Genomic DNA, 13675 nt, shown 5'->3' with positions numbered 1-13675 from the left:
TGTGCTCTCTGTGTGGAGCCCTGCTGCTCTGTGCTGTCTGTGTGGGCTGACACTAAGTCTTGTCTGTGTGCGTTTTGTCTCCAGTACAGGATCGGACAGCTGTACATGATCAGCAAGCACAGTCACGAGCAGAGCGACCGGGGAGAGGGGGTGGAGGTGGTGCAGAACGAGCCCTTCGAGGACCCTGCGCACGGCAAGGGCCAGTGCACAGAGAAGCGTGTGTACCTCAACAGGTAGGCTCATACATACACATACACATACACACGTACGGACACACACACATGTACACACACACACATAAACACGAAAACGTACACCCACACGTACACATACACTCACACATGAACATACAAACACGTACGCACACACAAACACGTACACACATGTGCACATACACACACACATACATACATGTACACATACACACGCGTACACACACACACACACACACACACACACACACACACGTACACATATACACGCGTACACACACATGCATGCCTTTCATATTCCTTTTGCAGCTCATCGCCTTTCTAAATACAGTATATATATATATATATATATATATATGGAGAGAGAGAGAGAGAGAGAGCGCAATGTCCTTTTCTGTATATAAGTAGCAGTTTACACTTAACAGTGCAGTACCCCTATATGATTTAACAAACACTGTTACCATATATAAGAAGGCTGTTAGACCAAATATCAGCTTTAGAAGCATTTCCTATAAAAGTTTTATCAATCGCTGGAGCATTACTGTTAGCTCACAGAGTGAGACGGGAAGCATCCCTACAGCTGAGGACGCCGGATTCCTAATGGCCCTTCACTGGGAGCTCTGGTGCTTGCTCGAGTTCAGTGCTGCTGCAGTGCACAGGCTCCATGCCTTGTCTGTGACACTGCAGCAGGACTCCTGTCCATCTCACAGGAATCCCCCCCCCCCCCCCCCTCCCCTCCCCCCCCCCCCGGCCCCCTCTCTGACGGGGGGAGAGACTTGAGCAATGACAGCAGCACCCACTCTGCAGTGAAGTGACAAAACTGACAAAGCATAGCAGCAGGCGACAGTGAAACAAACAAGCACCCCCCAGTGGAATGCGTTTGCAATTGAACGTGTTCCTGGAACTGAAAGTCCTGCGACAGGCTGCTGCTAACAACATGGACCTTTGTGAAAGTTTAACAAAGAGTTTCTGCTTAGGGGGAAATGAAAAGACTGATCTGCTCCTGCACTCTTTAAATGTATTTCTCAGTTTCTCTCAGATGAAATAGAAAATGCAGAAGAGCTGGCGGTGTCCTCCCATTTATACTGCTGCAGCTTTCCACTGAGGTGTCTGTCCTCCAGATAGCTGGGTAGGAGCAGGCTGGTCCATGTGTTATCCAGTCTGCAGCGTGCTTGCAGTAATCATTGTAGGATTCCAGATGCCTGTTGACAGGTTCAGTCACGCAGCACCGCATGTCGCTGCAGTTCAGTGCGCCAGCTGGTTTAAACGGAGCCTCACTGACCTTGCATATATATTTTATTTAAAGACCTGCCTCCTGTGGATTGCACTGCGTGTTAACAGATGTTTTTTTTTTTTTTAAGTTTGTCTCCTCGGTGCAGGACTGCAGTCCCTGCAGACTTGTTTACAGTGACTTGCACTTGGAAGAACGTGGTGGAGCTCCCTAGCGTGGGTTTCAGCTGCAGGGGAGCGTGTCTGTAGCGTTCCCCGGCTGACAGCCACGTCCGTCTCCAGGAGCAGTGGAAGCCTCAGGTCTGTGTGGGGTCCCTTCTGTGGCTGCCATGCCAAGTCCCCTCTCTGCCCATCAAAACACTCTGAGGTCTCTTATCTTGTCGCAGCTGTCCTCCAGTACAGGAGAGATTTTCAGATAGGAACCGGTTGCTGTAATCTGGGAAAGTGGCAGATACAGAACAGAAGCTCCTTGTAAAGGGAAATCTCTTAAAACTTTGATATTCCTGTTGAAAGTTTTGAAAGTTCTTAGTTAAAACAAACAGTGAGGACAGTGACATTCTGTGGTGCTTACTGCTAAGTGTCCAAAAAAGCAATGTTTGGCTGGGAGAATGTCGGTTCAAAGAGCTTCTCTTTTCTCTTCAGTCGTAAAACACAAAGCTGATAGAGGCCTTAGAGCCGAAACCTTTCAAGATCTGACGGAAAGCAGCAAGAAGATTTCTGCTTTTATCAGCTCTAGTGTCTTGTAGAAAGACACATAAAGAAGACTTTTAATGTTCCATTCATCCCCTATTCTGCCAAGCCTGGTGGTAGCTTGAAACCTAATCAGAGGAATCTGAAGGCATGCACAGCACCTTTCATCTTTCCAAAGTGCATTTCTCTTAATGGAGCTGGAAAGTGAGCTTTCTGCTCAGCACAATTAGACCAAAGCCATCAGAAGTAAAAGTGTGAATACTTTTTCAAGGGCAAGAATGTTTTAATGTTTTTTTTTTTTGTCAAAACAAATCAGTTGTTGTTTGGTACCTTACCTTAACCGTATCGTATTGGTACACCGTTAGCTGTTGCACAGTAATGCTATTTCTTTAATATCCGAGCTCCCCACATGTCTTTGCATTTAAGCTCATCTTCGACCATTGGGGCCGCGTAAACGCAGACACAGGCACTGCTGTACATGAAACCAATGCAGTTTCACAGAAACCAGCGTGCACCCGAGTGCAATCATACAGGAAACAGTGACAAACTGCCCCTTTTGACATGAACACTGAAAACTAAAAAGTGTTACCAGTGCAGCTGTGACCTCCTGCCTGCTGCTGCTTGAGACTGACTCTGCTTCTCAAGGAAGCTGCTGAGGGCCTCTGCGTGATCTCGCAAACTCACTCTTCATTAAGCCTGCCCCTTCTTTATTGAAGATCTACCGGATACACCACAGCAGAAAGGAGCAGCTCTCTCAATTAAGAAACTAATTAGCAACCACGGCTTCTGGTAACAGTGCAGATCTTTATCAGCCTCGGAACAGAGAATAACACTGCCCACACTTTCTATGGTGAAAATAAAGGGCAGTTTGACTAATTGTTTTATAGCCGTAAATGGCAGTTCATTACAGATTGTGGCAAAGTGCCCCGCCCCTGTGTGCATTTGTGTGTTTTGTGTATGTATGCGTGCGTATGTTAATGTTGGTGTATAGATTGGTACACGGGATATAAACGGGTCTGTGTTTCACGTATATTTAAAGTGTAGATTTGTATTTAGGCACGAGGAGAGCACAAATCACTTCACGTGCTGGTTAAATGTAATATGTGAGCACGGGGTTGCACAGAATTAATTCACGTGCTGGGATTCAAGTGAATGATTAATTAGTAATTGAATCCCAGCACAACAGTATATATAGATGCACATTTTCACTCGGTCGTGGTTAGGTGTTCAGAGAGTGGAGAACGGGAGAGAGAGAGGAGAGTTAAATCGTTAAGTATAAATATAATAAGTGTATTCTCACCGTGTTTGTTCGTCTCCGTTTCACCTGTGTGTTAGTGTCTAGTCGTTTTGTCTGTCTGTTTATTTTGGCGTCAAGTGCCGTGTCCTGTTTTTGTACTGTTAAACCTTTTTATTTTGTTAATAAACGCTGAGTGCAGCCATTGCACTCAGCTCATCATCACAACCACTGTCTTTGTTTGAATTACTTCCTGCTTCTGGTCTGACACCACCCACTCTGGCCGTCTTTGTGACACAGATATATAGGTTTTTTTCCTATGCACTTCGAGCATGTAGGTGTCTTTTCAGTCATCACACCCTTGAAACTGTAGCCCCAACAGAGCTCTCAGAATCATGCCTTATCTACAGTGCACCCGACACTCTGCAGGCTGAATAATATAGTTTTATCAACTTAAAACCTTGGGCTCCCTTTAGTCTTTGCAAATGCTGATGTTTAAATGTAATCTGGTATACATTACCAGATATTAAAAAGTAGACTGTGTCAATAACATAATCCAATTTGTTTTGACATTTGGTGATCTAATGCTCTGCAGCTTCCAGACTAACATTTTCAAATCTATTGAAGAACTAAGGAGCCTGTTGTGTTACTAGATTTAATGAATTGCATTTGTTAATATGTCTCTTCATCCTTCTGCACCCCTGTTTTGCCAGTGTGCATTGCATTGCCTGTGCAGATTACCTTTAAGAGAAAGAACATTGGACCTGGAATCTGACTTGGAAAGACCTGCAGAGTCCAGGCAGCTCAACCTCCAGTTCATTGTTATTCAGTGAGCTCAGAGTCTGGTTTGCATTTCAAGCTGTAGCAATGCAAGACAGGGGTACAGAAACAGGAAGAGACACATTACAAATGAAATCCATTCAATCTGGCAAAGGATCAGGCTCCCTGGAGCTTTAATAGTTTAGAAATGCTAGTGCTGCTCTGCCTGGAAGCTGCAGGCGTCGGTTTAAGACTGGCAAAACAAATTGGATTATTTTATTGACACAGGGATTTTTAATATCTGGTAATGGGGAAAAAAAACAAAAAAACATTTTAATCTTACATATATATCTACCAGCATCCACAAAGACTAAAGGTAGCCAAGGTTTTAAGTTAATAAAACTATTTTGTTCAGCCCACTGTGTAGACATGATTCTGAGAGCTCTGCTTTGTACCAAGGATGTGGTACAAAATGAATCTGAACAATCTATACATTAAGATAGCTGTGGTGTGTCATGCCAAGTTTTTTCTTTAAAGCCCTGTCAATAGGGCCCAATGCTGCTTCCTAATACTAATAGGATGCTGGAAGTTGCATGGTCAAGCTGTGATTTATCTAACTCTCAGGAGCCACTCAGGCCGTCCATGTTTGTGTGATACTGATTCGAGGGGTCACAGTGGCTCTGAGAGATCAGCAGCAACACTTATCAGCGAGTGCTGGGCCTGCTTCAAAGGGAACCTCCACAGCCAGGGAATGAAATAAAGCTCCTCTTTTCCTGTCCAATGCATTCTGAATCTGGACGTGTACACAGCGTGAGCCGGGGGGAAAGCTGAACCACTTCATGCTTCATTCAGAGGACGCATTGACAGGCAGCAGTGAGACAGAGAGAGAGGCCGATTGATCTGCTTTCCTCTATAAAGATGCAAGACTAGAAAGACAGCAGAAAGCACAGGGGCTCTGAACTGCACAGCGAAGAAGGGAAGCAGTGAAAGAGACACTGGAGCTCATAAAGGGCAGAACGGTTGGAACACGGGTTGCAGGGATTGCATACCCCCTGGGAATACGCCTTTACGAGACCACAGCCACAGTAATGAGGCGTCACTGTTAGATGTCCCCAGTGTGCTGAGCTGTACTGAAGTCATTAATGTTTGTTGCTGTTCTGTGAGGTGAATGCAGACTGTCACTGTAAATGCTGTTTTAAATCATTATCTCAGTTCGGTGTCCTGTCCTGAAAGGTGTAATTTTCCATGATTGCACCATTAGTAAATGCTTGCCTATTAGCTGTACTGAACAATTTGTGCAGCAGGGTTTCTGGTGGGGGTGGGGGTGGGGGTGGGGGCGGGGGGGGGGGGGGGGGGGGCGGCTGCTGCGCTGCTAAAGCACCATCTGCCGTGAGATACTGAAGCCGTAGCAACAGGCTGCTGAGTGTGGAGACCGCGATGCCCCAAACCAACCACTTCCTGTAGGAGCACGTTGTCTCCTGCTAAGTGCAGCGATTGAGCTTTTTAACCGAGAGTATAATGTGCTCCGTGCAGCTGCTGATCTTGCTGCCTGTCTCTGCTCTTTTAAAGAAGTGCTTGCAGGTTTTTAATTGTAAAATCCATTTTCCTTACTTCTTATACAGTAGCTGCACGAGCTGTATTATCACGTTCTTCTGTCAATGTCCTTTTGACTCTTGCCTTGTGTTTTTGAAAGCAATCTTCTCCTGACGGTCGTGGAATTAAAATTCTGCTTTGGAGCCAGGTTTCCAGGTTCCTCCAGGCTGCTCTCCCCCTGCAAGTCTGCTGTGTGGGAGCTCCGTCTGCTTTCACTGCGTTGTGTTAACAGGCAAACACACTCTCACCCACGACTCGAGGGCCCCCTCTGCAGAGACGTGGACCGTGCAGTGCATTAGCAGACTATGCAGAGACGTGGACCGTGCAGTGCATTAGCAGACTATGCAGAGACGTGGACCGTGCAGTGCATTAGCAGACTATGCAGAGACGTGGACCGTGCAGTGCATTAGCAGACTATGCAGAGACGTGGACTGTGCAGTGCATTAGCAGACTATGCAGAGACGTGGACCGTGCAGTGCATTAGTAGACTATGCAGAGACGTGGACCGTGCAGTGCATTAGCAGACTATGCAGAGACGTGGACTGTGCAGTGCATTAGCAGACTATGCAGAGACGTGGACCGTGCAGTGCATTTGCAGACTATGCAGAGACGTGGACTGTGCAGTGCATTTGCAGACTATGCAGAGACGTGGACCGTGCAGTGCATTTGCAGACTATGCAGAGACGTGGACCGTGCAGTGCATTAGCAGACTATGCAGAGACGTGGACTGTGCAGTGCATTAGCAGACTATGCAGAGATATGTAAAAACTCCCCGCCTCTTTGCCAAATGATCACACGCAAAGCCAGACAGACTCATCAATTTGGAGATCCGTTCTCAGGATATTAATTGAATTATTTAAAATCAGGAGATCACGTGACCTGTTTAGCGGGATGGTACTAAACAGTTAGAGCTCCTACTCCCCACTGCCTTTATTTAGCATATTTTATATTTCCCCCGGTTATTTTTGTTTTATTTCACATTTATAACTCACCCATAATGTCGAGTGCTCGTAGGAAGCTGGTTCCCTCGCCGTCCGCGTCTCCATCAGGGAAGAAATTCAGGGAATTTGATTCGCCTGAACTAACAAAGATGGCCGAGCTGCTCTCTCAGTCAATGGAGCAACAGGCCTTGCTTTTCAAAACCGAGATCTCTGCTCTCAGAGCCGACTTGACGATCCAGATATCGACTGTTCAGAAGCTGATCTCGAAACTGGATCTGGTTGCGGGCGAGCAACGAGAGCAAAAGAAAATCCTTAATGCTCATGATGGGAAACTGGAGTTTCTGGAACGCAAGGTGGTCTCTTTGGAAGACAGATCGCGGAGGTCGAATATTCGTATTGTAAATCTGGAGGAGGGGGTTGAGAAAGACGACCCCATAGGATTTGTGAAACGTTCAATCCCTGTCTGGTTTCCTGGTTTGGCACAGCGTGAGTTTGAAGTGGAGCGTGCACATCGCATTTACGGCGGCAACAAAGCTGGAGGCCGTGACAGGCCTCGGGTATTTATTTTTAAACTGCTGCGTTATACAGACCGCCAAGTCATCCTGCAGGAGAATAGGAAAGCCGGTCCTGTTCGCTCCGCCTCGGGCTCCATTTTAAGTTTTTTTCCGGATTTTAGCCCTATGACAGCGAATATGAGAAATGCCTTCTCTGGGGTGAGGAGATCTCTGAGAGCGGCTGGTGTCCCGAACTTTCTGCTGTACCCTGCTGTTCTCAAAGTCCTTCATAACGGGAGTCAGCACTTACTGCAATCGCCACAAGAAGCTGAAGCTTTTCTGCACGACAAGATCACCTCTCCTCATCGGATAGATTAGTGAGACTCTCTTTCTCTCCAGTAACTACAGGTTTTTTGTTTTTTGTTTTTGTTTGTTTTTTTTCCCTGTGCCTGCAGCACTGGGTAATGTTACTGATTCTGTGTTTCATATCTTTGCTCAAAAGGACCCTGGACTCGCTTTTTGTAATTCACTGTGAACTGAGTATAGGCTCATATTTTGTTACAAACAGCCTATGTAGAGACTACACGTTTATCTTTCATAGTCAAATAAGTGGTTTATAAGCTATTTTTTCATGTTTGCAGCCATTATTAGATACTTATATATGTTTGTTGGCACAATTTGCGATGTCCGCTGACCTGATTTCGCTTTATTTATGGATGCCTAGGGGTTTTGCATTTTTTTTTTTTTTTTTTTTTTTTTTTTTTTTTTTGAGATACATATTTTTGACTACGCGAGTCAGGCTTGTTCTCATGTGGCATAGAGGTCTATATTTGCATTTATTTATTCATTCATTCATTTATTTATTTATTTACTCCTTTTCTAACTTTTATTTATTTATTTATTTATTTTAAATGATATGTTATTATTACTACTTGTGTTTTAGGGGGAATTCTTTGCTTTTTTATACCTGCTTGTATTATAGGTAGATGGGAAATGGCGTTTTGACTGCGCACCTTGCCGGTATAAGTGTCACGGATTCAATATGGGAAGGGAACTGGGTTGCAAAGGATCCCCAACTGGGGATCCTTCTCTTCCTAATGGGTTATCTTTTGGGGGGGGTGGTTCTGTTGTTATTTTGGGTGTTTGGGGTTGGGGGGGTTTGGGTTGGTGCCCTCTTGAGGAGCTGGGTTATGGACTGCACTACTGTCTTTGACACTCTGTCTTTCTGCTCTCTGCTAGCTGCTGGTATATACACCTTATTCACGCAAACCACTATCTGCTTGATCCTGGCATCGGTTTTGATTTTTGATACTTATGTCTAATATCTCTATTCTATCATGGAACGTAAATGGCCTAAATACTCCCTCAAAACGCACTAGCTGTTTGGACTTGCTCCGTAGAAAAAAGATAGATGTCGCAATGATACAGGAGTCTCATTTAATACAACATGATGTTTCTAGGTTGGCCAATAAATATTACTATGTGGCAGCTTTTTCTGCTGCAGAAAACAAAACTAAAGGTGCTTTAATTATCTTGCGAAGAAATCTTCAGATTTCTATATTGGGATCAGGAGGTGACGATCTAGGAAGACTGACATTTCTAAAAACTATTATTTCAGGTAGAAAATTTGCCTTTGTATCGGTGTATGCCCCCACTACGTTCGATCCAGACTTTTTTAATTCACTTGCGAAATCTCTGCTAGAGCTGGCTGAATTTGAGGTAATTCTCGGTGCAGATATGAATGCTACCATGAATTATATGCTTGATAGATCAAAGTCACAAGAGACGAATACCCAGTCTTTGGCATCCACAGCTTTAAGAAAATGTGTGTCGGATTTGGCCCTGGTAGACATATGGCGTGTGTTCAACCCTTCGGCTAGGGAATTTACTTTTTTTTCAGGGAAGCATAAATCATACTCCAGAATTGACTTCATTTTTGCTTCCCAGGCTCTTTTTTCCTCAATACGCACTGCTGAGCTATTGCCTATGTCATTATCTGATCATCATGCAAATTTCTGTAAAGTCGTACTGGCCAATAGGCCTAAGCGTGCCCCCCGTTGGCGTTTCAATTCCACGCTGCTACAAAATGAATTGTTCCGAACGCAATTTCAATCTAAATTGGAGGAGTTCCTTAATTTCAATCGGGGCTCAGTTGATGACCCCCGCATTTTATGGGATGCGGTTAAGGGCTTTATTAAGGATAATTCCACCATATTTGCTTCTCAATTACATAAGTCTCGTCTCAGCAAAATTACTGAATTAGAATCCAAATTAGCTTTTTTAGAACATGCCCAACAACTAACCTTTTCTGATTCTATAGCCTTGGAAGTTAATCTGCTTAGAAAAGACCTAAATGTACTACTTAGACATCGTGCCGAATTTCTCATACATAGGTCTAGACAAAACTATTACTTCAATGGCAGTCGACCTAGCCACCTGTTGGCTTTGAAACTCCGCAACAATGAACGTTTTGCAGATATCCCCGCTGTCAAATCTTCACAGGGGGCATTATTGACAGATCCTATGCAGATAAACTCTTCATTTCGTTTATTCTACTCCAAATTATACAGTTCTGACATTAGACATGATCGACAGCACTATATGAATTTCCTTCAAATCCTTCAACTGCCTCGTCTCTCACCTACAGAATCAGCCGTGCTTGGTGCTCCTATATCCTTAGCTGAGCTGCGGGAGGCACTACAAGACATGAAGAAGGGCAAATCCCCTGGCATTGATGGTCTCCCTCCTGAACTCTATTTGACTTTTTGGCCCCAACTAGGCCCCTTGTTGCTCGATATGATACACTCTGCTATTGACAAGGGTTCATTTCGGAGAGATATTAATAGCGCAGTTATATCTCTTTTGCTGAAAAAGGACAAAGATCCCACTTCCTGTGCGAACTATCGACCTCTATCACTGATTGGCTCGGACATCAAGCTGTATGCTAAACTGCTGTCACGTCGTCTTGAGGCTTATATGACCAAACTAGTACATCATGATCAGACAGGCTTTATTAAAACTCGCCTTGCGTCTGATAACATCCGCCGTCTCCTACATATTATACATGCTGCTGCTGACATTGCTTCCCCATGTGCAGTTCTCTCATTAGACGCTGAGAAGGCATTTGATAGACTCGAATGGGATTATTTGTGGGCAGTTCTGGACTATATGGGTTTGGGTTCCGGGTTTATTGATATGGTTAAACTTTTATATGCCAATCCCTCCGCAATAGTCTTGACAGGCCAATCGTGTTCTCCCCAATTTGCTATCTCTAGGGGCACTCGTCAGGGTTGTCCACTCTCGCCTTTGTTGTTTGCCCTATCTCTTGAACCTCTAGCTCAGGCAGTCCGTCAATCAACTGACTCTACCCCTATTTCTGTCAATAATACCCAACATCACATATCGCTGTATGCAGATGATATATTATTATACGTAGACAATGTTTCCCAATCCCTACCTCATCTGCTGACTATTTTTGATGATTTCAGTGCAATATCGGGATACAAAGTTAACTGGTCTAAATCTGCATTGCTACCCTTAAATTCTGTAATGACAAGAACCAACATACCCTCGATAGTGCCGCTGGTTAAACACTTCAAATATCTGGGTGTTGAGATTTATCCTTCTTTACATAATACCACAGTAAATAACTTTAGTAAAGTCTTTAAACAGGTGAATGCAGATTTGAACAGGTGGACGCACTTTCCGAATTCTCTTCAGGCTCGGATTTCCATCGTAAAAATGAACGTGCTTCCTCGCATTAATTTTTATAGCTCAATGATTCCTTTATCTCCCCCTTCAGGGTATTGGGATAGACTGCATACAAGTATCTCCAAGTTTATATGGAAAGGGAAACAACCACGCATCAAATTTTCCACTTTGCAGCGCGAAAAATCCATGGGGGGTTTGGCTCTCCCAAATTTTAAATTTTATTTCTACTCATTTATTCTACGCCCAATCTCGGTTTGGCTTGCTCCTGATACTCCTGTATCTTGGCGTCCTCTTGAGGAAGACATAATCTCCCCTTATAGACTCCAAGATTTAATCTACGCCAATGTCCCTCTCAGACAGTGTAAATTGCGCTTTGGCCCTATTATTTCTCATTTAATTGCTACGTGGCGTCTGGTAGAGAGACTTACAAATTCCCAAACTAAATGGCATTCCCATTCACCGATCTTTCATAACTACAAACTCCTCACAGGCAATTCTCCTTTCTCTTTTTCACATTGGAGTAATAATGGTATACATAACTTTGCGGATATTTTTAATGACAATGGTCTGCGTGCGTTCCACGATTTGCAACTTCAATATAACTTGCCAGGATCTTCTTTCTTTTTCTATTTACGTCTCCGTTCTGCAATGCGTGCCTATGGTGTTCCCTGGGGAGCACAGCTGCCTATGCACCCACTTCACAATTTATTAGATAAACAGGGCAAAACAAAAGGGTTGGCTTCAGCCATTTACATCTCTCTTTTAAAGACCTCTTATAAACCTCTAGCACTTTTTACTATATGGAATAGAGATCTGAATTTTGGAGATGACGAGATTTGCTGGAGCACTCTCTGGGACAACATAAATCTGGCTTCCAGGAACCCTAATCATCAAATGATTCATTTCAATTTTTTTCACAGGGTATATTTAACCCCTCGCAGACGCTTTCAAATGCGACTTACCCCCAGCCCTTTGTGCATGCTCTGCCCCCAGGGTGCTATGGGTACTTTTTTACATATGTTTTGGGAGTGTCCAGATGTGGCTCACTTTTGGTCCCGAGTATCCTCATCATTATCCACTATTCTTAACACGAATATTCCATGCTCTCCTCGGGTCCTTCTCCTGAATGATGACTGTACTCTCGATCTCTCACGGCAGCAGAAGAGGATTTGGTTGGCTGGCCTCACAGCAGCTAAAAAGTTACTGGCGCTCCGCTGGGAGCCGCCCCACTCCCTCCCTTGGCAACATTGGCTCCTCACTTTCCTTGACATTATCCATATGGAACTGTCTACTGCTCGAATCCATGGTGCCAGGGGGGGGACTGTGGAGGCATGGAGTGCAGCTGCGACCATTGTCAGGTCATTATTATAAGACCCAGTGGGATGGAATCCATAGAGGAAAGGGGGCACCAACGGGGGGGGGGGGGGGGTTTGTGTTTGGGTTTTTATATTATGTTGTGTTATGTATTGTTCCATGTTGTTCTTTTCTCTTTAAATAAATAAAAAACATTTGTTCAAAAAAAAAAAAAGAATTATTTAAAATCAGTGCGTCATTGACAGGATCCAAGATACTGTCACCAGATCAGTTTTCACATCCGAGGAAAGATTTTAACATTGAAAAAGCAGGTTTTCAAAAGAGAAGGACGTCCATACAGTACCCAGTCATCTCTCTGAATTGCCCTGAACTCGGGGGACAGTCTGATTGGGACTCTGTGAACCCAAGCCAACAACTCTAGTGTCAGCACTTATTCTATATTCTAAAGAACTGAGAGAAAGTGTCGCACGAAATAGGCAAGAGTGAAAATAACATAAAAACTACTGATGGCCTGCAGAGTAACTTGTCTGTTATTTTGCTGTATTAACCCGGGCAGCATATTTCCTTGTTGATAAGCAGATGCATTTAGAATGCATGCTAGTGTAGTTTATTTGTTCGTTTTTCTTTCTTTTTTTTGCCTTGCATTACAGGACATCAATGACAAACACACAGCTAAGGTTGTCATGGTAATTAGAACCCCATGTTCTTTCAGGGTGATAGATGCGCACGCATGCTCTGCTGACCTGCAACATTAATTACAGGGGAAACGCAAAGGCCTGGTGCACCAGTAGTGGTGTTCCAGGTTTTTTTAATGTTTATTTTATTTAATGGGTGATTCATACTTGGAAAATATTCCTTTGGAGACCAGTATGATCAGCCTGGTTTCTGTCTGAATCTTCAAATTTGCTTTTATCAGCAAGGCGGTGCATTTCTTATTATTTGAAAGATACTTGCTGGCAGCATAGTGCTCTGTGTGGATACCAGGTTTTGGTTTGAATGGCTGGCTCTTTGTCAGCGTCGTGTCATTGGGGGGATGCTCTGTGTGGATACCAGGTTTTGGTTTGAATGGCTGGCTGTTCAGACTGGCTTCATGTCGAGGAGGGCAGTCTTTAACCAGCTTCACTCTCTTTTCCAGCAAACTCCCTAGCTGGGCTAGAGCAGTGGTGCCCAAGATCTTCTACGTGACGGAAAAGGCCTGGAACTATTACCCATACACCATCACAGGTGAGTATCTGCTGCTGGCTGTGCACAATACAGGGCTGGCACCAATTACAGAGCCACTCCGTCAGTCAGAGGAGACTCAGGCACTGCAGTAGAGGAGATTGGCTCTGCAAACTCTTTTAGAGAGAGATTTGCAGCAGTTCACAGCTAGCGATTCAATGGACATCATGAAGTTAGTGAAGATCAATAGCAAGGTGGTTTGGAGTGTGATTTGAAATGACAGGCAGAACTAAGCCACAATGAGGTGGGTGGAGCAAAGAGGCTAGGGGTACTGGA

General features: G+C 44.3%; 1 protein-coding gene across 1 annotated transcript in view; it reads left to right on the top strand.

The window, feature by feature from the left end:
• LOC117423494 (cytoplasmic phosphatidylinositol transfer protein 1-like) overlaps positions 1-13675 on the top strand; it is a 57594-nt gene that overhangs the window by 29513 nt on the left and 14406 nt on the right. The window contains exons 2-3 of the mRNA XM_034039379.3: positions 85-233; positions 13314-13402. Of these exons, the coding sequence (XP_033895270.1) occupies positions 85-233; positions 13314-13402 (238 nt within the window). The remainder of the gene's footprint in view (positions 1-84; positions 234-13313; positions 13403-13675) is intronic.

This window comes from Acipenser ruthenus, chromosome 17 (genome assembly GCF_902713425.1).
Source record: "Acipenser ruthenus chromosome 17, fAciRut3.2 maternal haplotype, whole genome shotgun sequence".
Classification (NCBI taxonomy): domain Eukaryota; kingdom Metazoa; phylum Chordata; class Actinopteri; order Acipenseriformes; family Acipenseridae; genus Acipenser; species Acipenser ruthenus.
This window is presented reverse-complemented; position numbering and strand designations above follow the sequence as displayed.